The sequence below is a fragment of the Bubalus bubalis genome, chromosome 11, assembly GCF_019923935.1.
Source record: "Bubalus bubalis isolate 160015118507 breed Murrah chromosome 11, NDDB_SH_1, whole genome shotgun sequence".
NCBI lineage: Eukaryota > Metazoa > Chordata > Mammalia > Artiodactyla > Bovidae > Bubalus > Bubalus bubalis.
In genome coordinates this window covers 83,759,441-83,783,562 of record NC_059167.1, presented here as the reverse complement: position 1 = coordinate 83,783,562, position 24,122 = coordinate 83,759,441, and the positions used below count along the sequence as shown (strand labels likewise).

General features: G+C 47.8%; 1 protein-coding gene across 6 annotated transcripts in view; it reads right to left on the bottom strand.

Annotated features, from left to right (window-relative positions):
- Window positions 1-2,801: 2,801 nt before the first annotated feature.
- Window positions 2,802-24,122, bottom strand: part of CELF6 (CUGBP Elav-like family member 6) — a 30,066-nt gene continuing 8,745 nt past the window's right edge. Inside the window, exons 1-12 of one of the 6 annotated variants that reach the window (XM_025296210.3) lie at window positions 19,293-19,436; window positions 18,117-18,165; window positions 7,710-7,838; window positions 7,528-7,607; window positions 7,224-7,367; window positions 6,975-7,107; window positions 6,731-6,877; window positions 6,461-6,523; window positions 6,128-6,208; window positions 5,898-6,041; window positions 5,178-5,332; window positions 2,802-4,412 (exon numbers count right to left, since the gene is read on the bottom strand). In XM_025296210.3, the coding sequence (XP_025151995.1) occupies window positions 5,205-5,332; window positions 5,898-6,041; window positions 6,128-6,208; window positions 6,461-6,523; window positions 6,731-6,877; window positions 6,975-7,107; window positions 7,224-7,367; window positions 7,528-7,607; window positions 7,710-7,838; window positions 18,117-18,165 (1,098 nt within the window). In that variant the 5' untranslated portion in view covers window positions 19,293-19,436 and the 3' untranslated portion in view covers window positions 2,802-4,412; window positions 5,178-5,204. Of the gene's footprint in view, window positions 4,413-5,177; window positions 5,333-5,897; window positions 6,042-6,127; window positions 6,209-6,460; window positions 6,524-6,730; window positions 6,878-6,974; window positions 7,108-7,223; window positions 7,368-7,527; window positions 7,608-7,709; window positions 7,839-18,116; window positions 18,166-19,292; window positions 19,437-24,122 lie in introns of those variants that run through there. The other 5 variants (XM_025296207.3, XM_006056900.4, XM_025296208.3 and 2 more) reach the window with 5 other exon arrangements.

The window sequence follows — 24,122 nt, the reverse complement described above, 5'->3', positions numbered from 1 at the left end:
CCTTTGTGCTAAGGCCTACGAGCCAGTACTGCTTAGGGATTTTTGACTATAAAGCTCAACATTCAGAAAACTAAGATCATGGCATCCAGTCCCATCGCTTCATGGAAAAATAGATAGGGAAACAGTGGAAACAGTGGCTGACTTAATTTTGGGGGCTCCAAAATCACTGCAGATGGTGATTGCAGCCATAAAATTAAAAGATGCTTACTCTTTGGAAGGAAAGTTATGACCAACCTAGACAGCACGTTAAAAAGCAGAGATATTACTTTGTCAACAAAGGTCCATCTAGTCAAGGCTATGGTTTTTCCAGTAGTCATGTATGGATGTGAGAGTTGGACCATAAAGAAAGCTGAGCGCCAAAGAATTGATGCTTTTGAACTGTGGTGTTGGAGAAGACTCTTGAGAGTCCCTTGGACTGCAAGGAGATCCAACCAGTCCATCCTAAAGGAGATCAGTCCTGGGTGTTCATTGGAAGGACTGATGTTGAAGCTGAAACTCCAATACTTTGGCCACCTGATGTGACGACGAGCTGACTAATTGGAAAAGACCCTGATGCTGGGAAAGATTGAGGACAGGAGGAGAAGAGGATGACAGAGGATGAGATGGTTGGATGGCATCACCAACTCAACGGACAGGAGTTTGGGTAAACTCCAGGAGTTGGTGATGGTCAGGGAGGCCTGGCGTGCTGTGGTTCATGGGGTCACAAAGAATCGGACACGACTGAGCGACTGAACTGAACTGAGTCAGGGTTACTGGAGCATGAGCCAGCCAAGTGTTATACAGGTAATATATTTAATATATTACATATATAGGTAATATATATATATAATGTTTCTGGAGGAATTGAGGTTAAGGACATTATCACAGACAGTCCATTGTGGAAGCCATGAAGCTGAGCGGGAGGGGAATGGGCCAAATGTGACCTGTTGCTAAGAGAAATCACAAGGGTCAGATCCAGACTCAAGGACAAGGACTTAGCAAGATTCTTGATGGTTACTAGCTCACAGAGAGCAACCAGGAATCAAATCAAATCAGTTTGAAAGGAATTGTGCAGAGACTTCTCACTTGACAGTCAGGGATTTGGGAAGACATAATCTCTAAGACAATGTTTAGGCCCAAATCCATGTCCAAAGGGGACTTTCCTGATGGCTCAGGCAGTAAAAAAATATCTGCCTGCAATGCAGGAGACACAGGTTTAATCCTGGGATCAAGATTCCCTGGAGGAGGAAATGACAACCCACTCCAGTGTTCTTGCCTGGGAAATCCCATGGACAGAGGAGCCTGGTGGGCTACAGTCCATGGGTTACAGAAGTGTAGCACACGACTGAGCAACTGAACCATGCACACACGACGCACCATGTCCAAAAGGAGGAGGGATGCTTCAGTTCCAGAAGAGGCATCTTCTTGAGGATGTCCATAAAGGACAATGGATAAAGAAGATACTTCCCAGTAAGAAGGGACCTAGAGTAATTAGTTTCATTGACCAAGAAACTCAATCCACTGTCCAGAAGGATGGATCTGCTATATGCTAGGGATTAGTGACCATTGTTTTCTCTTCGATTCCAAATTGAATTTTTTTTTAATGGTTATCCTATTTCCCTCTTCTATTTTATATTGGTTATGCAGAGGTAGCTACATTTATCTTTAAGCCATGGATTGCAAAATCACAAGGCGTTATATCCAGACCTAATCAATAACTGCACATCACAAAGGGACCCTGCACTGAGGGCTCAGTAAAGCAACTGGGCATGGTTTGGTTTTGCCTCCCATTGAGAAGTGGGTGAGTGCAGCTTTTTGTTAGGCCGAAGAATGTTACATCATTAGGCAGGCATATTTTTGAGATTGTATGTTTGTCAAGAAGAGTATATAGGTGGATTTTGGAATATTGTGGATGCACCTTGCTAACCCGCCCATCTTCTCTTCTTCTGAAGAGCCATTTCACTCTTCCACACGGTCCTGGTGAAGTTGCCAATTATGGTGGCTTACTCTTCCACCCTAGATGTGGGCACATGTCCATTCTGGCCAAAGTTCTCCCAAGGTCTGTAGAGCTAGAACTGGTGAGGCCACCAAATAGAAGGAAGCAGAGTCAAGAGATGAAGACATCATCGTCTGAACCCCTAAATCCAGATCCAGCCTAGATCCAGCCATACCTAAAGGCCAACTAGTTTCCTGTTGGCTTGTTTGAGTTGGGTTTCTGACACTTGCAACCGAAAGTATTTGGACTTACACATGCACACACAACAGAGAAACAAACACCATAGTTGTTTAAACTCATTAGACATTATATAAGTCTTCCACGAGCTCAGAGGGATCAGCAAGTTTTTAACTAAAGCAGAGTTCTCCAACCTCCGGGATCTAATGCCTGATGATCTGAGGTGAAGTTGATGTAATAATAACAGAAACCAAGTGCACAATAAATGTAATGCTCTTGGATCATCCCGAAACCATCCCTCCTCCATCCATGGGAAAATTATCTTCCGTGAAACCAGTCCCTGATGCCAGAACAGGTTGGGGAGCACTGGCTTAGACCATACCCGTGCTCCGGCTCCTAGCACAGTGCTTAGCACCCAGCAGTGAGGGGCCTCCATGTCTCCATGTGAATAGCTGTTTGTATGTGCAGATGTTACATATTCCCATCTGTGTCCAGGGTGCTTTGTGTGTTAGCATTGTGCTGGTGTACAGATGCCCCTGACACTAGCTCCTCTTTCAGCTGGAAATTATTTGTTGGTATATATGGCATCTTACCTGGTAACGTTAGTTTTCATCCCATTCCCTCCAAAAACGAGTCAAAGACAAAGGAACAGGTGGGAACAAGTTTTCTTAGAAACTCTTATGAAGGAGGAACTCTCCCCCCGCCATGTCCTTCATTGTCTGATGTGACATCAGATTAGAGGCCTCCAGCCTCAGTAACAGCTGGGGACCAGAGTGCCCACCACACAGCTGGGGCCCCAGACTAGTCTGATCCAGGTTTGTGGGGTGGAGCAAAGATTATCCTCCTAGGAACAGTATGTGCAAGGCCCTGTGGGCCCAGGAAAGGCTGACCAAGGCAAGGTGAGTCGTGGTGTTCTAAGCCGAAACTTTTGCCCATCTCACAGAAGCAGGCAGGAAGCACCACCATCGATCAGCTTTATATGGCACCCACTGGATACACAGACAGACAAAGACAGACAGACAGAGCACACACCACTTCTAAGCTGAACACTGCTCACCATCTAGAAGCACCTCGGATAAGCACATGTGAGACACTCTTGCATAGGAAAGATGTAGTTTTTAAAGGAATGAAGAAGTATTTTGGCAAAACATCTACTTCCCTCCCAGGTCCTGGGTAAAGCGGGACCTCTAAATTCTGAAGCTTCTACAATATTGAAAATTATCCCCTTCTCTCAATGGCAGTATATACAGTAGCGAATCTTCCAAGTCTGTTGTCACAGCCCTCTATATATATCCTGAATCTACTTTACAGGTGGGTAGACTTAGAGACAGAAGGTGGTCTGGAGCAAGGGGACACAGGGGCTGGCTCGAGGTGAGGGGAAACGGGAGGTGTCTCAGCTCAGCCAAAGGCAGGGCCTCTGTCTGTCTGGACAAGGAAGGGAAAGACTGGGGTGGTCCAAACTCCCTTTCATCCTAACTGGGGATGCAGAGGTTCTACGGGAAAGGCTGTCAAGAAGGAAAGGCAGGTTCCCACTCCTGCTGGCTTAAGTGGCCTTTCAGGGTGGCAAGGACCAGGGCAGGCCAGAGCTCCTCATCAAGGCTTGTTCAGGGATACTCTCTGAGTCTGGGGGCTGTGGGCTCACTGCCTTCCATAACTCTCTTGTTACCTGCTTAGGAACACAGACCTCAAGTCCTTAATTATTTTAAAAGGTGTTGGGGTGGGGTTGGGAGGTTAAGAGGGAATGAGACACAGAATAACCTTTCCACAGCCTTCCTCTGCCTAGGCTGGGGCCTTCAAGGGTCTTCTTCACCCTGTCTCCTAGGGATATTTAAAGGCAGCTTTTATTAGACTCTATACTGTTTCTTTTGTTTCTCTTGTGATTTTTTTTTGTTTTTTTCTTTGTTTTAATTTATATATATATATATATTCTTAAAAAAAGCAGTAGTCCTTTGGTCCCTAAACTCTAAGGAATGATATGATTTTGAAAGAAGTAGATCTGGGCTTCCCTTTGGAGAAGCCCTTGGCACCCCCTAGGCCATCTGCTGGTTCCCCTCCCTAGACAGTCACTCCTCAGCCAGCCCCAGCTGCCTTGCCAGCCTGAGCTCTGCATCACAGGCACAGAACAACCCACTTGGTGAAAACAATCCTTAAAGCGGCCTGAGCCCAGGCGTTGGCCTAGGGTCCACCTCCATCTGCGGCTGCTCCTTCAGGAAGGGCTGCTCAAGCATTTCTGTGCTTCCTCTTTTCCTTTCTTCTCACTCTTCAGTTTCCAGTGTTGGGTATTAATTGATAAGGAGAGAGAAAGGAGATAAAGAAAAATGTCACTCTGGAGAACAAGACAGAAAGAGCAACTTGCCCCATCTGTGACATCTCAGGTGAGTGGCTGGACCTCAGGCTTCCCCCTGGAGCCAGACTCTGGGTTCTGGGCAGATCACCATGGGCCAGCACCCCTTCCCGAGGGCTCCCTGGAGGACAGTTCAATTGAAGGAGGGTCTTGTGAACCTTCTGAGACAGCAAATCTCTAGAAGTCACAGGCAGCTGGCCTTGCCAGAAGTCTAAGAGAGCTTGTCATCTTCTCCCACATCACTCATCCCAGCCCTGACATCCTGTCCTTTCTTTGCTTAAACTCTTCAGTGATTCTCTACCATCTTCAGGATAAATTCCAAAGTCATGGTCTTTAAGACCCTTCACGAGCTGACACAAACCTACTTTTCTAGTCTCATTCTCCACCCCTCTGCCCTCCCTACACAGGTCCCCATGACTATCTCTGGCATGGAACAAGCTGGTTGGATCTTACTGTAATCATCTCTCCCAGGCTGTGGGGACAGGAATGATGTCAAATTTATCTCAGTTCATAGATGGAAAGAAAAAAACAGCCCCAAACTGAGGATTCCTCCTAACTCCTGGCTCTTCTCACCCAGATTTTTTCAGAGGTGGGTGTCCTCAACATCCCAAAAGGAATAGCAAAGCTGAGAGTGCCTCTATCACTCAGGACGCATCTGCCTGGGGTCTACGAAGGACTCACCTTTCGTGGTTGGTCAGTAAGAGCAGATCAGTAAGGCCGGTTAGCATCCTTGGGCCTCTTCAGCTGAACCTTGAGCCTCTTCATGCCAATCTGAAAGCCATTCATGGCCTGAATAGCTGTCTGGGCACTGGTTGGATTGTCAAAGCTAACAAACCCTGGAAGGTATGTGCAGAGAAATTAGCTGGGAACTCTGCCCAGCCTCTTCTCACCCCCCTTAGGCCAATTCCATCAACATACACTCCTCCACCCTTCAGCATCTGCATGTGCGCACACACACGCACACACGGACAAAGGCTCATACAGACATGGACAAGTGGCCTGAGTTTCCTGTGATTCTTGGAAGGACAGGAGGTAATTCTGAGTGCGTGTGTTGGGTGACGGGTGTTTCTCTGTTTTTTCCTGGCATGGAAAAAGCTCTCTCCCTTCACAGCTCCCATTCTGATCCTCTGAATTGCAGTTGCAGTTGGAGGGGATCTCTGACTCCAGACCCCCCCATCTACTTGCCCTGGCCAGATTCTGAAGCCTAACCTGGTTGAAGATCTACCAGACACCTGACCGTCCCAGGTGAAGCTGATATAGACTTCTTCCTGGTCTGGGACCCTGCTGAGTGCTATACACTCAGTTTCTAGGAATCATTGACTTCCGGAGGCGCAAACTTAGGGTTTGTAGGGAGCCTCGTAATTAGGAGAGGGAGAGGTCCACGGATGGGGCTCAACTCACCAAAACACTTGCTCTGGTTTGTGGCACGATCCACAAAGACTTTGGCAGAGACAACGGCTCCAAAGGGCAGGAATGTCTGGATGAGTTCTGCATCACCAAACTCCTGAGGCAGGTGATAGATGAAGAGGTTACAGCCTTCGGGGCCTGGAGGAACAGCGGCAGGCTGGTTCAGGGGAGGAGTCCTAAGTCCAGCCCCACCAGGCCTTGATCTCCAGACCCCCGTCCCTCACCTTCTCTTTGCTGCTGGGGCAAGGCTGAAGGCTGCTGGGGAAAAGTTGTGCTCACTGGGGCATAGGCCGACGGATAGGCTGCTGGAGACAGAGGTGGGAGCGGGCAGTGACCCCCAGGAGCCATCCCCCAAGCAGGACCCCACCTGCCTGGCCACTTTTGACCAATTCAGCCAGTCCACCCCTAGAAAGGTCGTTCTGGGTCCAAGGGTGAGGGAATGGAGGGTCGACTCCTCAGAACAGAGCCTAACCTCCCCTCCCCCCGCCGCCCACAAATCCCCCTGTTACTTTCTGGGGCCCTTCAAACCTCCCAGGCCGCGTAGCGCCAAGTGAAACCTGCGTAGTGGTGCATCCCAGCGTAGGCCTGCTGCAGGGGGTCAGCCACGCCGGGACTCTGGGCTGGGGAGAGAGGGGCGCAAGGCCTTAAATGAAGGTGGGCTGACCGGCAGGGCTAGGTGAGAATTCAGGGAGTGTGGAGGGAGGCGATGAAAGGCAGCAGGGAAGGAGGAGTCTCTTCTTAGGGAGGCCAGACCTTGCCATCACCATCCCCCAGCCCCCACTCCCCATTCCGTTTGGGGGGAGATTTGGGCGGAGTAGGGGGCCCACCTGGGTAAGGAGAGAGCCCGTTATTGTAGAGACTGTCCGAGCCTGGTTGCCCGTTGGTCTGGGGAGTCAGGGGACCGAATCCATTGACGCCGATGGGCGCCGGGAGACCCGGAAGCGTGCCCGGGCCACCGCCGGGCGGGGAGTTGGCTGCAGGTGGCGAGGAGGTGGGAAAGTCAGGTCACCGCCCCACGCTCGCTCCGCCCGGGCCCCAGCCCCGCCCGGCCCCGCCCCCTGCGCGCAGTACCTGCCGCGGGCAAGAGAGGCGCTGCTACCAGGCTGAAGGCCGCCACGTGCTGCATCTGTGCAGCCACTGCCGCCACTGGGCCGAGGCCCGGGCCCTGCGCCGCCGCCAGCAGGGCCGCCTGGTGCTGCAGGATCTTTGGGAGGGAAGAAGGGCAAGTGTAGAGGACCAGTGGCGGGCAGCTGCTCGGGCTCCCTAGCCCCAGCCTGGCTCACTCGCTGCGCCACGTGTACTCCAGGACCAGGCACTTACCGCGGTGGTATAGGCTCCGCAGGCCCCGAGCGGCAGCGGCGCCGGGTGGAAGGCGCCCAGCTGGCCTGCCATTTGCTGCATCCGCCGCAGTGCGCGCTCGCGGTCCGTGTCTGCCAGCTTGACCACGAGGCTGGACGAGGCTCCCTGGGTAAGACAGAGGAGGCTGCAAGGACCGGTCTAACCTCCAGCTCCAGCTCTGGGCCCAGTGCCTTGCTCATCCTCAGGGCCTTTCCCCGGGTTTGTGGGGAGAAGCAGCCAGCCCCCACCCCACTGGCCTCGCCCTGGCCCCGGCGCCCGCCCTCACCGCCATTGTCCGGCTGCCGTGCAGACTCTGGATGGCTGCCTGAGCTTCCCCTTGACTCCCGAACTTCACAAAGGCACAGCCTGGGGCAGGATAGAGGTGGCTCAGGTCACAGAGGCCAAAGGGTCCTGTGGTCCAGAGTGAGGCAGGGGTCATCAGGAAATCCAGGGGTCAGCTCAAGTCACCTTTACTAGTGCCATCAGGGCTCCGTAAGACGGTGCACTCCTCGATGTGGCCGAAGGGCTGGAATAGGCGTCTGACGTCCTCCTCACCCTGTTGCTTGCCCAGCATACCCACAAACAGCTTTCGGTCCTCTGGGGACAAATCCAGGGGTCACCTGGGAACCCTAAGTCCTCTTGGACTCTGCAGAGGAACAGAGGAGCCTAGGAAGGGAGCTAACCACGGTCTAGCTCTGGGAAGAAGAGGAGGAAATGAGAAGGCCTTACTCATTGGGCCCACAAGATTGGGTTTTTTTGAGGGGCAGGATGACCTTCAGATGGATCTGGAGGAAAGGAACTCAGGATTTCCATCAGGAAAACCCGAGTCCTGGAAAAACTCCAACTCATGGCTGCTCTTGTGGGAAGTTAGTCAGTCCATAGTTTTTGGTTGGATAAAGCCCTACATGCACCATTTTATGCTTGCCCTTTATGTTCTTAGAGTTTGGGAAATGCTGTTTTGGACCATTTCAGCCCTATTAAGGGAGGAAGTCCTAGAGGAGTCCTAGTATCCATACTGGGTCTGGAGGAGATAAGTACACCCTAAGGAGAAGCCTGCTGGCAATGACTGGAATCAAAGAAAATTCTGGATCAAAAAACAAAACAAAAAAACAGCACAGAGACAGTTGTCTCATTGCACTGATGCATCCCCAGACTCTTGAGCACTGGAATGATGAACCCCCACCGCCAGCTCCAAACTCAACCTGGGTGCCCTTCCCAAAGGCCTAAAGAGGAAGGGGAGCTTGGGTTCCTAATCCTCCAACATTGGCATTTTCCTGACTACACTTCCTGAACCCGTGACCCCTTTCCTTACCTCCCTTACTTCTCACTGAGCCCATGAGGCCCTCCCTGAGCCCTGCTGCCTCCTCCCTGACTTCCCCTGTTTTCCCCAAGTGTTCGTGCTATGGGAGAACAATTTCTGCCTGCAGACCCAGTAGCCACCTGAGAATCCTCCTCTGTGTCCCCGCTTCCTATGGGAGTGGTAGAGATGCCCGGAAAGGGGCTGCACGCTGGGTCTGTGCCCTTGAATAAAGCTGCAGAACTGGAGCTGGCAGGACTTAGATGCACATCTGGCAAGAGCACTATCCAGGAGTCCAGCTCACAGGTCCTGCTGTCAAAGCCCCTCTCATTTCTGCACCAGGGTAAGTCTGAATTTGAGAGAGGGCTTCATCAGGGTGATACAAGTTGAAAGAGAAGGACTGGGTGGGAATATGGCTTCAGGCTCCACCTTTGAGATCCTGGAGCCCATGAAAATCCATCCCAAACTCCTTTTCTCTTTGGCCAGCTTGGCTAGGCTGTTGGGATCCTTGGATCCTGAGTGCAGAGGAAACAAGGCTGATGAAGGTCGTAGGCTGAAGCGTGGATGACAGTGAAAAGGAAGAACAGATTGATCAAAATTAGCAGTGGAGGGAATCTCTGACAAGGAGATTATGTGTGTGTCCATATTCACCTGGATGGTGTGGGGTTCAGCCTAGGCGGCCCTGAATACCATGGTATCTGTCATCTGCCTGTCAATGCTGTGTCTTTATGAAAGGCATGAGCTGCGGTTTATTTGGGACAGAAGAATTATATGTGGTTTATATGTTTCAGCAGAACCCTTCCCTCTGTCCAGAGGGTAACTGCCCAGAAATCCTGATGGGGAAGGGATAGATAATGTACTTGTGGCCAGAATTCTAATGGAGGTACCAACCTTCTGTGGTAAGAACACAAACCAGTGGGTGTACTTCACTCCTGGGTGTGTTAGCCACAGAAGAGTGCCCTTGGAATGGATCACTGGTTTCCTAACCTTTTTAAAAAAGCTATGAAATCCATCATTCTAACAAAAAGATCAGGATGAAGCTCAAAATATAAGAGAAAAGTAGAACTGTTTGGAGTAAAGCCAGAAAAGAGGGAAGATGGCTGGAGTTTCTCTTGCTTCATCTTCCCTTGGTTCTCCCTAGAAAGGGCTCCAAGGAAAGTCCTTTGTAAACCACTGACCTAAAAGACAGAACATACAATTCCACATGGTATATGAAGAGGGATCTGAGATCATTCTGTTCAGGAACCTGAGAAGACAGGAATGGTCTTTCATGATTCTGTTGACTAATCTGATGGTAGTTTTGCCTTGACATTGGAAGACAGGCCCTATTTGGTCAAGGAATCAAACCCTCTGAGATTGATATTGTTCTGAACTATGAAACCAAAGTATGCCCATGCATCTACAAGAGGCCCAGGAGGGGCTGGAGAAGATCCTGGGGTCTTCAGAGTCCCAGGGCTTCATAATGTCCTAACTTGCAGTGCAGTTGTGACATTGGGTAGCATCTGCAAGTTGATGATAGCACCCAGGTAAGCTGTCATGCCACAAGAAACAGCATCCAGGTGGCCCTAGGTAGGAAGAAAGATGTCATGGCTGAGAAGGTGCCCCCAGGACATAAAAGAGGTTTGTGTGGACAGTGGTCCAATCCTTCATCTGCTCTTTCTCCTGTTGCTCTTTTCTGATGATGGTGGTCAGTTACAGCTCATGTCAAAGACCATGAAATTCTCTGATCCTTCTTTTCCAATGAGAGTCTCCCAAATTAAAAATTTCCATTTCCATGACAGGGCACTGACCCTGTGGTTCTGAGCTACTGGGTTGTAAATAATTTGAAATTGAAATGAGTTTGGGCCATGGGCTGGTGTCTATGCTGCACACTGCACAGGTATCACCTTAAATCCTAGTGTTCTCTTTGCCCCTTTATAGGAACCTTGATAGTGTTGACAGGAGGATGATTGGGGTCACAGTGCATGTTAGCATCAGATGATCCGGAAATGGTGGGATAAGTTTCTTAAGACATCTGGTCAAAGAGAATTATAGGCTGGCCCTCTGAGTGTAGCCCCCAAATGCACATCCCTGAAGATTTTGAGGGCTGAGGCATGGTCCTGGAGAGATGATGATGACAGGACTTAGCCCAGAAAATTCAGTACCCTTTAGGTCGAACTATGCCAGTTTGGTAAAAAAGAGGATTCTGTAAGAGGTAGGTCAGAAATGTCTGAGTAAAAGCATTACATGAGTGGTGGGGAGGTCTGTAGAAAGATGGAAATATTGAACAGGGAGGCCTAACTTTCCTAGAGTGGATGGAATTAGAAGATAGCATGAGTGCGGAGTTGAGACATAGTTGGAAAGAGACACAATTGAATAGTATAACTGCCTTTTCATGATGCAACCAATGTGTGCTTCTTGCTTTTCTATCAATGCTTTTTTGAGCCAAACCAAAGTTGTTTGGACCCTAGAGGTTCATCTCCATAAAGCTACCTTGAGCAGCTGGTCAAACAGGGATTCTAATGTAACAAATGATGGGGTTGAAAGCCCAGGTTAGAGTCAGTCCCTCTGTCTTCTTCAGGAAGGGTCTCAAGACATTGCTCTAGAAAGAAGGCTCTGCCTCAAGTTGGCCCAAAGGAATTCTTGAGGTGCCCACGTTTCTGGCTTCTAGGCCCCTCACAGCCAGCCACTCACTTCCATGTTGGAGAGATATCATGATTGTACAAACAGTGCAGGCACAAAGTTTCAACATTAGGGTACCAACCACCAAATGCACCCTAAAATTACCAGTCCAACTTTCCATCCAACTACCAACTCAGGAGATCCTGCTGACAGCAGCCTTTGATGCCCTGATGTTCTTAGTAATGACTGCAGCATAATGACCTAGCCAAGGAAGACTATGAAATGAGTGTAGGAAATATCCAGGGGAAACAAAGTCTTCTGATCAGATCTAATGAGTATCAGGGAGGACGTTAATTCCAAAAGAAAACTATGAGAACTAAGAAAGAAATTCAGCAAAGTTCCACTATACAAAAATCAACAAAATAATCAGGGCTTCCCTGGTGGCTCAGTGGTGAAGAATACGCATGCCAGTGCAGGAAACACAAGTTCAATCCCTGGTCCGGAAAGATCCTATATGCCACAGAGCAACTAAGCCCATGCACCCCAACTGCTCCACAACTACCGAGCCTGTCCTGTAGAGCCCAGGAGCCCCAACTACTGAGCCCACATGCCGAAACTACTGAAGCCCACACACCCTAGAGCCTGTGCTCTGCAGCAAGCGAAGCCACTGCAATGGGAAACCCACACAGCACGACTAGAGAGTAGCCCCCGTTCACTGCAACTAGGGAATAGCCCAAAGACAGCCAGAAATAAATAAAATTTTAAAAAATCAGTTGTGCTTCTATACACTAGCAATGAACAAGCTGAAAACAAAATTAAGAAAACTATTCCACTTAGCAAAAAACAAATAAAATACTTAGGAATAAATTTAAACAAAGATGCCAAAGAACTTGTACCCTGAAAACTATAAAGCCCTGCTGAAGGAAACTGGGAAGGCGCAAACTGAAGGAAATTGGAGGACATCTTTTGTTCGAGAATTGAAAGACTTAATATTGTTAGATGTAAGTATTACCCAAAGCAATCTGCAGATTTAATGCAATCCCTATCAAAATTCCTATGGCATTTTTTTAAGAAATAGAAAAATCGATCCTAAAATTTATATGGACTCTCAAAATACCATGAATAGCCAAATAATCTTGGGGAGAAAAAGAATGTTGGAGGTCTCAGAATACCTGATTTCAAAACTACAGTAATCAAAGTATGGTACTGGCATAAAGAGAGACATTTAGACCAATGGAGAGGAACAGAGAGGCCAGAAATAAGCCCTAACATACATGGTCAAATGATTTTTGACTAGAGTTCCAGTCTTTTCAACAAATGGTGCTGAGAAAACTGGACATCTACATATAAAGGAACAAAGTTGGACCCTTATCTTGCACTATATACAAAAATTAAATGAAAGTGAATCAAAGACATAAAGGCTAAAATGATAAAGTTCCTGGAAGAAACAGGGGGAAACCTTCATGACCTTGCGTTTGGCATTGATTTCTTGAATATAACATCAAAAGCACAGGCAACAAAAGCAAGAATAGAAATTTTGGACTATGTCAAATTTTAAAACTACTCTGCATCAAAAGACACAGAGTGAAGAGGCAACCTACAGAATGGGAAAAAAATATTTGCAAACCGTATATCTGATAAGAGTTTAAGATCCAGAATATACAAAGAGTTCCTATGATTCAATGATAACAAAACGATTCAATTTTTAAAAAATGAGCAAAGGATCTGAATTGACATTTCTTCAAAGAAGATATACAATGGCTAGCAAGTATATGAAAAGATGCCCAACACCACTAATAGTTGAGAAAGTGCAAATCAAAACCACAATGAGATAGCAACTCATACCCATTAGGATAACTGTTATTTAAAAAAAGAAAAAAAAGGAAGAAGATACATGTTGGCAAGGATGTGGAGAAATTGGGACCCTTGTGGACTATTGTTTACGTATGTGCACTAATGTAAAATGGTACAGCCATAGTGGAAAACAATGTGGCCATTCCTCAAAAAATTAAAAATAGAATTACCATATTACCTAGCAGTATCAGTTCTGGGTATATATCCAAAAAATTGAAAGCAGAGTCTCAAAGAGGTATTTATACACTCATGTTCACTGTAGCATTATCCACAATGGTCAAAAAGTAGAAGCAACCCAAATGTCTGTCAACCAATGAATGGATGAGCAAAATGTGGTGTTTACACACAATGAAATATTATTCAGTTTTTTAAAGGAAAGAGATTCTGATACATGCTGCAACATGGATGAGAATTGAAGACTCTAGGTGATATAAGCCAGTCACAGAAAGATATATACTGTATGATTTCACTTATGTGAGGTATCTAGATTAGTAAAATTCATAGAAACAGAAAGTAGAATGGTGGTTGCCAGGGGCTAGAGGGAGGGAGAAATGGAACTTGATGTTTAATGGGAACAGAGTCTGAGTTTTATACGACGAAAAAGTTCTGGACTTTGCACAGCAATGTGAATGTTGCTAACAGTACTGAATTATATTCTTAACAGTGGTAAAAAGAATAAAGATTATGTTATGTCTGTTTTACCCCCACTTAAAAAAAATACAGTGAAGGAGGAGGCCTGAAAAATAGGGACTTAGACCAAGAAAGAATGGAGACTCCACTGTTTGTTCATCTTGATTCAAGAGAGCCTGGAGGCAAGTAAGAAAGCCTGGGCCTTCAGGTTCCCTTAAGAGAGAAGATCTTGGCCTCTGGAGATGAATTTTTCTCTTCTGGAGTAAATGAATAGTGCAGAACTTGGCTGCAGAATTTATGGGAACTGGCATACATTAAACTATGTATATTTGTATAAACATACACATAGGGCTGGCATACATTCAGAGGCTGTTGTGGGATGTCCCTGGTGGCTCAGTGGTAAAGAATCTGCCTGCCAGTGCAGGAGACACAGGTTTCATCCCTGGTCAGGGAAGATTGCCACATGCTGCAGAGCAACTAAGCCCTCAACTACTGAGCCTGAGCCCTCTAGAGCCTGTGCTCCACAACAAGAGAAGCTACCAGAATGAGCACCCTGTGCACTAGAGAGTGGCCCTCACTTACTGCAACTACAGAAAAGCAATGAAGACTCAACACAACCAAAAATAAATAAATAAATACTTTTTGAAAAAAAGACTGTGCCTTACAATGAAGGGGGATGTGGGTTCAACCCCTGGTCAGGGAAGTAAGGTCCCAGATGCTGTGGGGTGTAGCCAAACATGTTTTTTTTTCAAATGCTGCCGTAATGTAGTCCATGAAGACTTGGATGCACTCCAAGGGTCACCAATGCTACCAGAGATGGCCATGGAAGAAGAGGACCCCAGAATTAAGTTCATGAGACGGGTCTGTGACCTGTAGAGCATGGTTATACAGAGAGTCTTATGATCATTCAGATTCATAAGGAGCTGTTTAGTCTCAGAACAAATGGGTAGTTTCAAGAACAATGATGTTGTAGGTAATGTTATATTGGAAAGAAGACAACATCTCTGCATCTTTCCAAGCTATTATGAAAAATATTTTTATAAATTTGCTTTAAACCTTTCTTTCAATGAAAACAATTCTACTTCTATTCAGGCTTTCCCCTGCTGTGCTAACAATCTGATTTCTACAACATTGGCTGGAAGTGAAAATAAAACAGACCTACAATAGCAGTTATAAAAAATAAAGTAAAATATAGGTTATTTCAACCACAATCCTCATGTCTATTGATTAAAAATAATAGTAATACTACTCTGTTGCATTGGCATCAAAATTCAAGAGATAGAATGTGAAGTGACTATTTTTGTCAAAAAGCGCATGTATGTGTACACAGTAGAATACTCCTGTATGGCAGAGGGGAAATGGAAGTCTTTGGGCCAAAGAAGCAAGCTTGATAGGTTTGGTTAGGCTGTCACAGCGCTGGTGCACTTTTAAAAATGGAATTAGCTGCCAACATTTAATATATTAAAGGGAAATTTTTAAATTAAATCATGACAGTCTCAACCATTTAGGGCTACTTGCCTGGCTCCTGTAGCATTTGAGTTAGTGATCCCTGTTTTATGGGAAGAAAAAGCTAATAATCTCTTCCAGAAAAAAATGACAAAGTTTTGAAAGATTATATTTGCCTTGATACCCCTTAGATTATGTTTGCATTGATACCAGTATTTTTGTCAAATATAAAAGTCATTAATCACCTGTATACAAAGGATTTAATTTCAGGAATAATTTAAAAATATGCAAGGTCATAGGCTTACCTATATCAGGGCAGGTATGATCATTAACTCTGAAGGTTTATAGAATTGGGATCACAGAGATAAGATTTAAATGGGACAAGCTGTCCTACATTGGTGTCAAATGTTACATTTCAAAATTCAAATTCAATACCATTTTAAAAATTGCATTTCTAAAGCATTAATTTGTGTTAAAATTCAATAGAGAGCTTCTGAAGAGATACACAGTAGCATTGAAAAGAAGGAGCACATTTTGATTAGTATCTAACAGATCAGTTAGTAGTAAAATTCTTCCGTTTCAGTTCAGTCGCTTAATCATGTCCCACTCTTTGCAACCCCATGGACTGCTGCACACCAGGCTTCCCTGTCCATCACTAGCTCCCGAAGCTTGCTCAAACTCATATCCATCCAACCATCTCATCCTCTGTCATCCCCTTCTCTCCTGCCTTCAATCTTTCCCAGCATCAGGGTCTTTTCCAATGAGTCAGGGTCTTTTCCAATTTTACTGGAAAAGTAAAATATTTATAAAGACCCAACTGTTGCAAGACTTAGTACATATGCCTCCTCTCTCCCAAATGTGTATCAGGGAACATTTGGTGACTTTGAGTGGGAGCAGGAAGGAATTGAAAGATCTGGTCATCCAAAACTATAAGAAGGATTATCCATAGATGCCTTTGGAATATATGCTCCTTAAAAACCATCACTTGTCAAGAAATATCTATGCTATACATGACCACTAAAGGGCTTCCCTGGTGGCTCAGGTGGTACAGAATCCTTCTGCAATGCAGGAGACCTGAGTTTGACCCCTGGGTGGGGATGATCCCCCGGAGAAGGGAATGGCTACCATGCCAGTATTCTTGCCTGGAGAATCCCCATGGACAGAGGAGCCTGAAGGACTACAGTCCATGGGGTCACAAAGAGTTGGACATGATTGAGTCACTAAAACTTTCGCTATTTTTCTTTTTAAATTATGAATCCTGCTGCCAGGCAGACCTCTTTTCAGCTAGATTTGCTTTTCCTGCTCTCTTGAGCTGCTCAGAATCTGAACAGGTGTAGAGGTGAAATGCCATATATACAGAATTTGTCAGTGATATTACACCTGAAAAACTTGTACAAAAAGAAGGAGGAAAATTATAAAACTCACACTGATGCCACTGCTAGGGGCCCAGATGACCAAGACATCTGGACCAGGCTAAGCAGAAGCATTATTGGTGTGGAGGTCTCCTTTGGGCAGTGGCCCTCATCCTGGTAAGATGTGTTAGACTCCAAGCAACAAATATGTCCCCAGTGTCCTGGATTCAGTTCCTGAACCAGACTCCAAGTTGCATCGTGTTCTTCTGAGCCCTGCACATGTGCTTCCCTCTATCTGACGTACTTGCTCCCTTGCTCCTCCTTTTTCTATTTGGCTACTTCTCGTTCATCCTGGAGGTCTCAGCTTAAATAGTGTTACCTCTGGGAGCCCACCTCGACCTCCTAGACTAAGTTAGGTGCCCCATGTTTGTTTCCCCACAGCCCCCAGGACTTGAAAAGCACTGATCACACTGAATAATAGCTTCCTTTACTGTTTATATCCCCTTATAAACAGTAGAGCTTCATGAGGCCAGGAGGCGGGTTTGCCTTGCATTCCTAATGTGGAGTAAGTTACTCAAAAGATATTGGTTGGATGGTTGAACAAACTACAGTCCAACCTGTCTGCTTCTTAGCTTACTCAGATACTCTCAGGCGGCCTCTCAGCTGTGGGACTGTCTAGTGTTTGTGAGCAGGGCTGAGAAGATGGTGATGCCTAACAGGTTCCCAAGAAGCAGAAATTCTTGGGACAAGTGAACCAGAGGTTTGGTGTGCAGCCTGGAACTTCTCAAAAACCAGTCTGGAAAGAATGAGATGGAAAAGGAGGATGTGTGTATGAAGGGGGAGGCAGGAAGCTTGGAAATAGCTTCTCAAGACAAAGTGGGATGGTCGTATCTTGACCAGAAGCAGAGAATCAGAGATCAGGAAATCAGAGACCAGAATCAGAGATCAGAGAGAGTCAGCAGATGTCAGGGAGGGTTACAGGCAGATATTTTGGAATGATTTAACACCCAAGGGCAAGAAAGGCACCAAGAACTGACACCAGAAGCTAGTCTTGCTTTTCCAGCTTAGAAGCTGGCCATAACGTGGCTGGTTGTCAAAAAGCACAGGCTCTCAAACCCTCTCTGTTCTTAAGGAGCTTTAGTTTTTTTCTGCACTATGAAACAGTGCAGCTTGAAAAAAAAAAATCACTTTTCCATGGTCCTCAACATAGAATCAAATTTCTTAATATGGCCTGCAAAATCTGTCTGACCAGCCTCATCTTTTTCCTAAAGCAATGAAGGAATATGAGTGGCTCCAACCTAGAATGGACTGGATTTTCTGTAATCAGAAGAATCTGGAAAAGGAGAATAACTTAGCCTGGTTCTTCAAACAAATCTGGAAGTTCCACCTGTTAAAACAGGAACGAACTTTCTCCAGGGGCCAGGTGGCAAGAACTCCCTTCTTCTACGTGCAGCCTCTATCTCCTCCTTCTTCTGGGTCTGGGGATGCTGGGACCCCATCCCTCCTCAGTCTGATCTGGGATGGCTGAGTTGTTTCTGGGGCTGAGCAATCTGGTCCCTCCCTACTTGTTCCCCTTATCCAAGGTAGGCGGAGGGGGGGCTCTAGTAATAAAACATGGGTAATCCTGACTTCAGGAGTGGGCCCACCATCCCCGCCATGGATGATACCCTGAGATTTGTCAGGCAGGCAAGTTACCTCCTCGGCCCTCACTGGCAGCCGGCTTCACTTGAATAGGACGATTCATCTGAAAGACATCGGACCAACACACCCCATCAGCACGACTGCCTGGTCCTGGGGGCCCGCCTTCTCCACCCCTGGACTTCTCAGGATCTAAGCCCTCACTCCACCACTCTATACCCCACCACTCTCACACAGGAATTATAGATTTTCTCCAAGATTCCTCCCTTAAACGCAGGACTTTAGAAGGTGCTAAAGCCTGAGGATTAGGCCATAGGAAGCTCAGGGCAAGTAGAGGAGGGAATGTGGAAGCTAAAGAGATTCTCCTGCCTTGGGCTCTGTGCACAGACCATGTGAGGCCTGTCCCTCTGGCTCCTGGACTTCCTCTGGGTGAGAGGAATTGGGTAGCAGGGTAGAACTAATACTGCAGATTTGTGTTTTGTGTCTAAGACTGAGAATATAATTTCTATGTGTCATTTAAACAATCTGGGAATCAAGATTTAGTGTTGTCTACCCCCAACTCTGCCATTTAGTGGTTGTATGACTTAGAGTAAGCCATCCTCGCTTGGATTCAACTTGTCAAACAAGAAAAACCTCCCCCAAGTTTCTACGTCACTATAGTCTACACTCACCCTCCCAGTCCTCTCGCTGGGCACCCTCTACCCTGAGGATGCTGGAGTTCTCCAGGGTACCATCCTCGGCCCCACTCACCCCACTCTTCCCTTTCACCCTGAAGAGTCTCATCCACACCCACAGCCTCTGCTCCTGTCCCCACAGGGATGACTCAGAGCTCTGCGTCTCCAGCCTGGACCTCCTGCCTGAGCTTGAGCCCCTTGTGGCCAGCTGCTTGCTGGACACCCCAACTAGAAAGTCCACTGGTACCTTCCACTGAACACACCCAAACCAGAGCTCATCTCTTTGCCCAGACCTGATCCTTCCAGTCATCCAAGCTGTAAACCTGGAAAGCAGCTTGACTCCTTCCTCCCTCCCTTCCCCCACCAACCGGTTTCACCTTCTAATTCAGGGGTTCCCTGATCAGGGGTAGATATGAATCACCCGGGAACCATATCAGACTCAAGTTGGGGGAACTGTATCATTCATTGGTAAACGCTCACAGGTGATTTCGATATACACCCCACCCACTCCCATCCCCCAACCACCCTGAGAGAATTCATGATTGAATCCCCATCTCACCTTCCTCTCATGGGTGTTGTGGGGATCACATGAGATAATGGGGACGCAAAAGGTCTTTGTAAACTGCCAGGAGCTGGGTGCGTAGGACGTGAGGAATTATTGTTGGGGGGCAGACAGCTGAGTGCTGGGAGGAATGAACCGCAGCCTTCCTGTTCGTGGAGGAAGGGGTACTGATGCCCATCTGGCCTGAGAAGGTGATGATCTGACCCCCTCCCCTCAGGAAATGCAATGCTTCTGCACCAATCAGGGGCCACTCCATCCTCTACCAGTGTGCTTGTTGCCGAGACAACGGGCAGCTTCCTGTTACCATAGCCACAAGTGCTACCCAGTAACCATGGTAACGCCCTGGCAGTCACAGTTGAGCAATTTCCTTTGGATCAAATTTGGAGGAGGGGGAGTGGGGAGGGCTTTAAAAAAAAAAAAAAAAAAGGAAAGGAAAACAGGCCAAGCCTGAACCAGCACAATCCCCCTCCCTCCCAGGACTCAGGTTCTTATGCGCTCTGATACACCCGCCCGCTGGTGGTGGAGCACCTGCAGAGGACCAGGTTGTGGGTGGGGGCCGAGACACCGACAGGACTCAGGCTTCGGTCTAGAGGGGATGACAGATCAATCCAAGCAGATCAGGGTGAGCTGGACAGGTCTGGACTGGCCTGGACCAGGGACCGGGAGGACAGGACCCCTCCCTGGACATGGCCACCTGTGACTGTGGAGGAGAGACCAAGAGACAGAGCCATGGAGAGCAGAGACACAGGGAGAGATGAAGAGACACAGGAAGACAGAAATGATAAGAGAGTAAAACAGACCTGCAAAGGGGCAAGGAAAGAAATACTGGTGGAGACGAGAAGGAATTGAGGGGACAGGGGTCAGGAAGGGAGCATAGGAAAGGGAGAGTGGAGTGTGGCAGAAGGGGAGAAGCCTGGGGTGGGGGGCAGTGATGGTGAGCAAGACCATCATTATTTTATTAGTTCTTAAATAGATTCTAAGAATTTCTCTCTGGAGCCTAGAGTGATGAGCACATGTGACAGCAGTTTCCATGGCAGCTGCCTCCCCGGCTGGGTTTCTGGGGAGATGGAGCTCATTGGGGCTCTGGAGGATATCCCTTCCCCCAGCCCCCACTGCACCACTCTTTGATGGAGAGTGGGCATTAGGTGATACATAAACATCCCACGTGGACCTGGCAGAGTCCAGGTCTCAGAGGGTGGGCACCTAGACTTTCCACCACTCAGCCATGTTGTCAGTATTCCCAGAATCCTGAAGAGCCCTGAGCTGGGCCCTTCAGGAGAGACAGCAATGACCCTGGGACCCTGTCCTTAAAGGGTAAAATAATGTCACCATTTCCCAAGAGTCCACTATGTGCCAGGCCCCTCCTGGGGCACTGTATATACACTGTCTCTAAATTCCTTCCAAACACTCTACAAGAGAATGTTGTTGTTCCCATTAGTACAGATGAGAAAGTTGAGGCTGCTGCTGCTGCCCTAAGTCGCTTCAGTCGTGTGCGACTCTGTGCAACCCCATAGATGGCAGCCCACCAGGCTCCCCCGTCCCTGGGATTCTCCAGGCAAGAACACTGGAGTGGGTTGCCATTTCCTTCTCCAATGCATGAAAGTGAAAAGTGAAGGTGAAGTCACTCAGTCGTGTCTGACCCTCAGTGACCCCATGGACTACAGCCTTCCAGGCTCCTCCGTCCATGGGATTTTCCAGGCAAGAGTACTGGAGTGGGGTGCCGTTGCCTTTGGGGGAGGCTAAATCACTTGTCTGAGATCACATGGTGCTTGAGCTGGGATTTGCCCCCTGGTCTGTCTGACATAGAGGTCCATGATTTTCCCTCGAGTTGCTCAACTCTGTTCTGAAGGCATGAACACAAATGAGGAACAGAGGAGCCAGGACCAGGGGAGGAGTGCAAGGTGAAGTGCTGTGGGAGAGGCTGACTCCAGCCAGAGAGGCTAGCTCAGGGACGGCTTTGTGGAGCAGGCAGAGTTTGAGCTGGGTCTTGCAGCACTGGGGTCACTGGGCCATCGTGGGAGGGGCAGGGCTGGAGGCTGAACATTCCAGATGGCTGGGGTATGGAGAAGGAGACACAAGTCTGAAAGAGTAAGGGTTTTCAGGTGGGCGCCTGACATTGAGGGGGCTAGTGAGTGAAAGTTGCTCAGTTGTGTCCAACTGTTTGTGACCCCATGGACTATACAGTCCATGGAATTCTCCAGGCCAGAATACTGGAGTATTCTTGGGCTTCCCTGGTGGGAAGATGAATTGAGAGAATATTACTATATGTAACATAGATGACCAAAGCAAGCTTGATGTGTAAAGCAAGGCACCCATAGCCAGTGAGTGCTCTGATGATGATGATGATGATGATGATGAAAGTCGCTCAGTCGTGTCCGACTCTTTGTGACCCCATGGACTATACAGTCCATGGAATTCTCCAGGCCAGAATACTGGAGTGGGTAGCCTTTCCCTTCTTCAGGGGATCTTCCCAACCCAGGAATTGAACCCAGGTCTCCCGCATCGCAGGCGGATTCTTTACCAGCTGAGCCACTATGGGGCTAGGGTAGTACAAATTTCTCCCAGTCAGATAGATGTGGATTTAGATCCTGGCTTCATCAGTACAATTTACTAAAAGGTCTCTGAGCCTCAGTAGCCACATTAGTTAAAAGAGGATTCATGATCCTACTTTGAAGGGGTGTGGTGAAAGTGACAAAAGCTAGATCTTAGTAGATGCACCAGATGTAATAAGTTTTTGTTTGTTTTGTGTGTGTGTTTTAAATGGAAGGATATGAAATTGAAAAGTCAGAAGCCAGATTGGGGCAGGTTGTGAAAACTATGATGAGGAAGTTTGTTGTATTTCAAAGGCAGCAGAGATCCAGGGAAGTAGGGGAAGAATCTGTCTTATGAAGGATCCCATGAACTGTCATTATGCAGAGAAAGGATTGGAAAGGGAAAAATTAGAGGCAGGAAGATCAGTGATACAGGTAAGGGTTGAGGGTGACCTGGATCAGGCAGAAGGAAATGGACAGATTCAAGAGAGATTGAGGAAGAATGGACTGGACTAAAGTTGTATTGAATGTGGGGAATGAGGGAGAGGAGGAAATTCTGACTGACAGGTTTCTGGCTTAGGTGTTGGGGAAGTTGGTAGTTTGGCAGGTAGGAGGTGCAGGGCAGGAGCCCAAGATGGTGACGACTGAGTTGGGAAAAGGAATGCTCCCCTAGGCTCTGACCTTCAGTCTCCACTGGGAAGTGGTTGGGGAGGGCATCCAGGATTTGGGTATGTTGTCTGTGACTGGAGGAGAAAGAGAGTTGCCCACATGAGTTACCTGGGCAACCTTACCTGCTTCATTCCTTCTACAGCCAGGGGAGGGATGTGGGAGTGGGGTGAAGTACCCATGATTCTCCTTTGAAGAAAAGAAGGCATTGCCTCCTTGGTCAAGCACTTGTCATGGGACCTCAGGGGAGCTCTTGCCCTTGGCTGAACACTTGTTCCCCTGAGTTTCCCAAGTCCAGGCCTATGTCTGCTTCAGGACCTAGCCCTGGAGGGGAAGTCAAGGGAGAGTATGTCAGAAAAAGGAGAGAACAACCCACTCCAGGCCATGGAATGGAGAGGTCAGCAGCAGCACAGACACATGCTGGGTCCTGATCCTTCTGCCCCTGTGAGCAGCAAGGAAGGCCACACCTTACTCCTTCTCCCTGCTTGGCTTGCCTACAGTTCCTGCCTTTGGACTCCGCATCGCCTTCTTCAGACTCTTCTGTCCTGATGCTAACTATTCCCTCCACTCGGCACTCATGATACCCTCAGCCCCTTCCCCTCACTGTGGGAAGAATGTTTATTGGAACCTCCCCAAAGAAGGGGCTCCTGGTGGGTCTAAGAGAGGTGTCATGGGTGCAAGAGAGAGCTGAGCAGATAAAAAGGAAACCACCACGGTCAGCACTTTGTTCTGCCTCACCCCCTTCCTCTAATTCAGTCCACTCCCGAGTCCCATTCGTTCTAGGGTCTGTATAGATCACAAGTCCATCCTCTCCTCTCCATCCCTGCCTCAACCCCAGCTCCAGGCCAGTGTCATATTCACCTGCACTCAAGTAACTGTGTCCAGAGGGTCACCTGCCTCCCGCAGTGCTTCCTCTCCATGCCAGCTCACTCCATATCCAGAGTGATCTTTTAATACCAGTCCCTCTCTCTTCCCTGCACCAAATGCACCCACAGTTCACCATTGTAAGCCTCCAATAAAGCCCGAGATCCTAAGACTGGAGCCCAAACCTGTTAGTCCTGCCTCCCCTGTTGTCCTGTACATGTGATCCTCTCCATTCAGTTGGAGCCTTAGCCATCTCCACCGGACACCTTCCCTGCCAGTTCTCACACTGTCCCCAGGATTCCAGAAGTAGCCTTTGTTTCTTAGGTTTCTAGGCCCTCAAATGTGATGATCATGATTCAGCTCAGATAGCATCTCCGCCCTCTCCACTCCTGATGCCTCTTTATGTGCCCAGAGGTAAATCCCACTGAGGTGCAGTGGGTTATTTCTGGGCTGGAAGCTCCTTGAAGGCAAAGGCACCAGCTCACGCAATGAGCAGGTGCTAGCACATACAGTGCATCTGTGTGAGATACAGACAGGCAAATTAGATACTGTGGACAAATTAGGAAGAATGGGGCTGACACAGTCCTATGATCATGAGCATGGCTGGGTCAACAGAGCATGGCTAGACTGCAGCCCCCGTTTGCCTTTTTCACTCAAGCTCTTTCATGCAGGACACAACCTGCAAAAGCAAGTGTACTCAGTGTCTGAAGGAGTGGATGCCCAGGGAAAAGGAGATCATGAGCATGAAGAGAGACAAGCGAGGGAG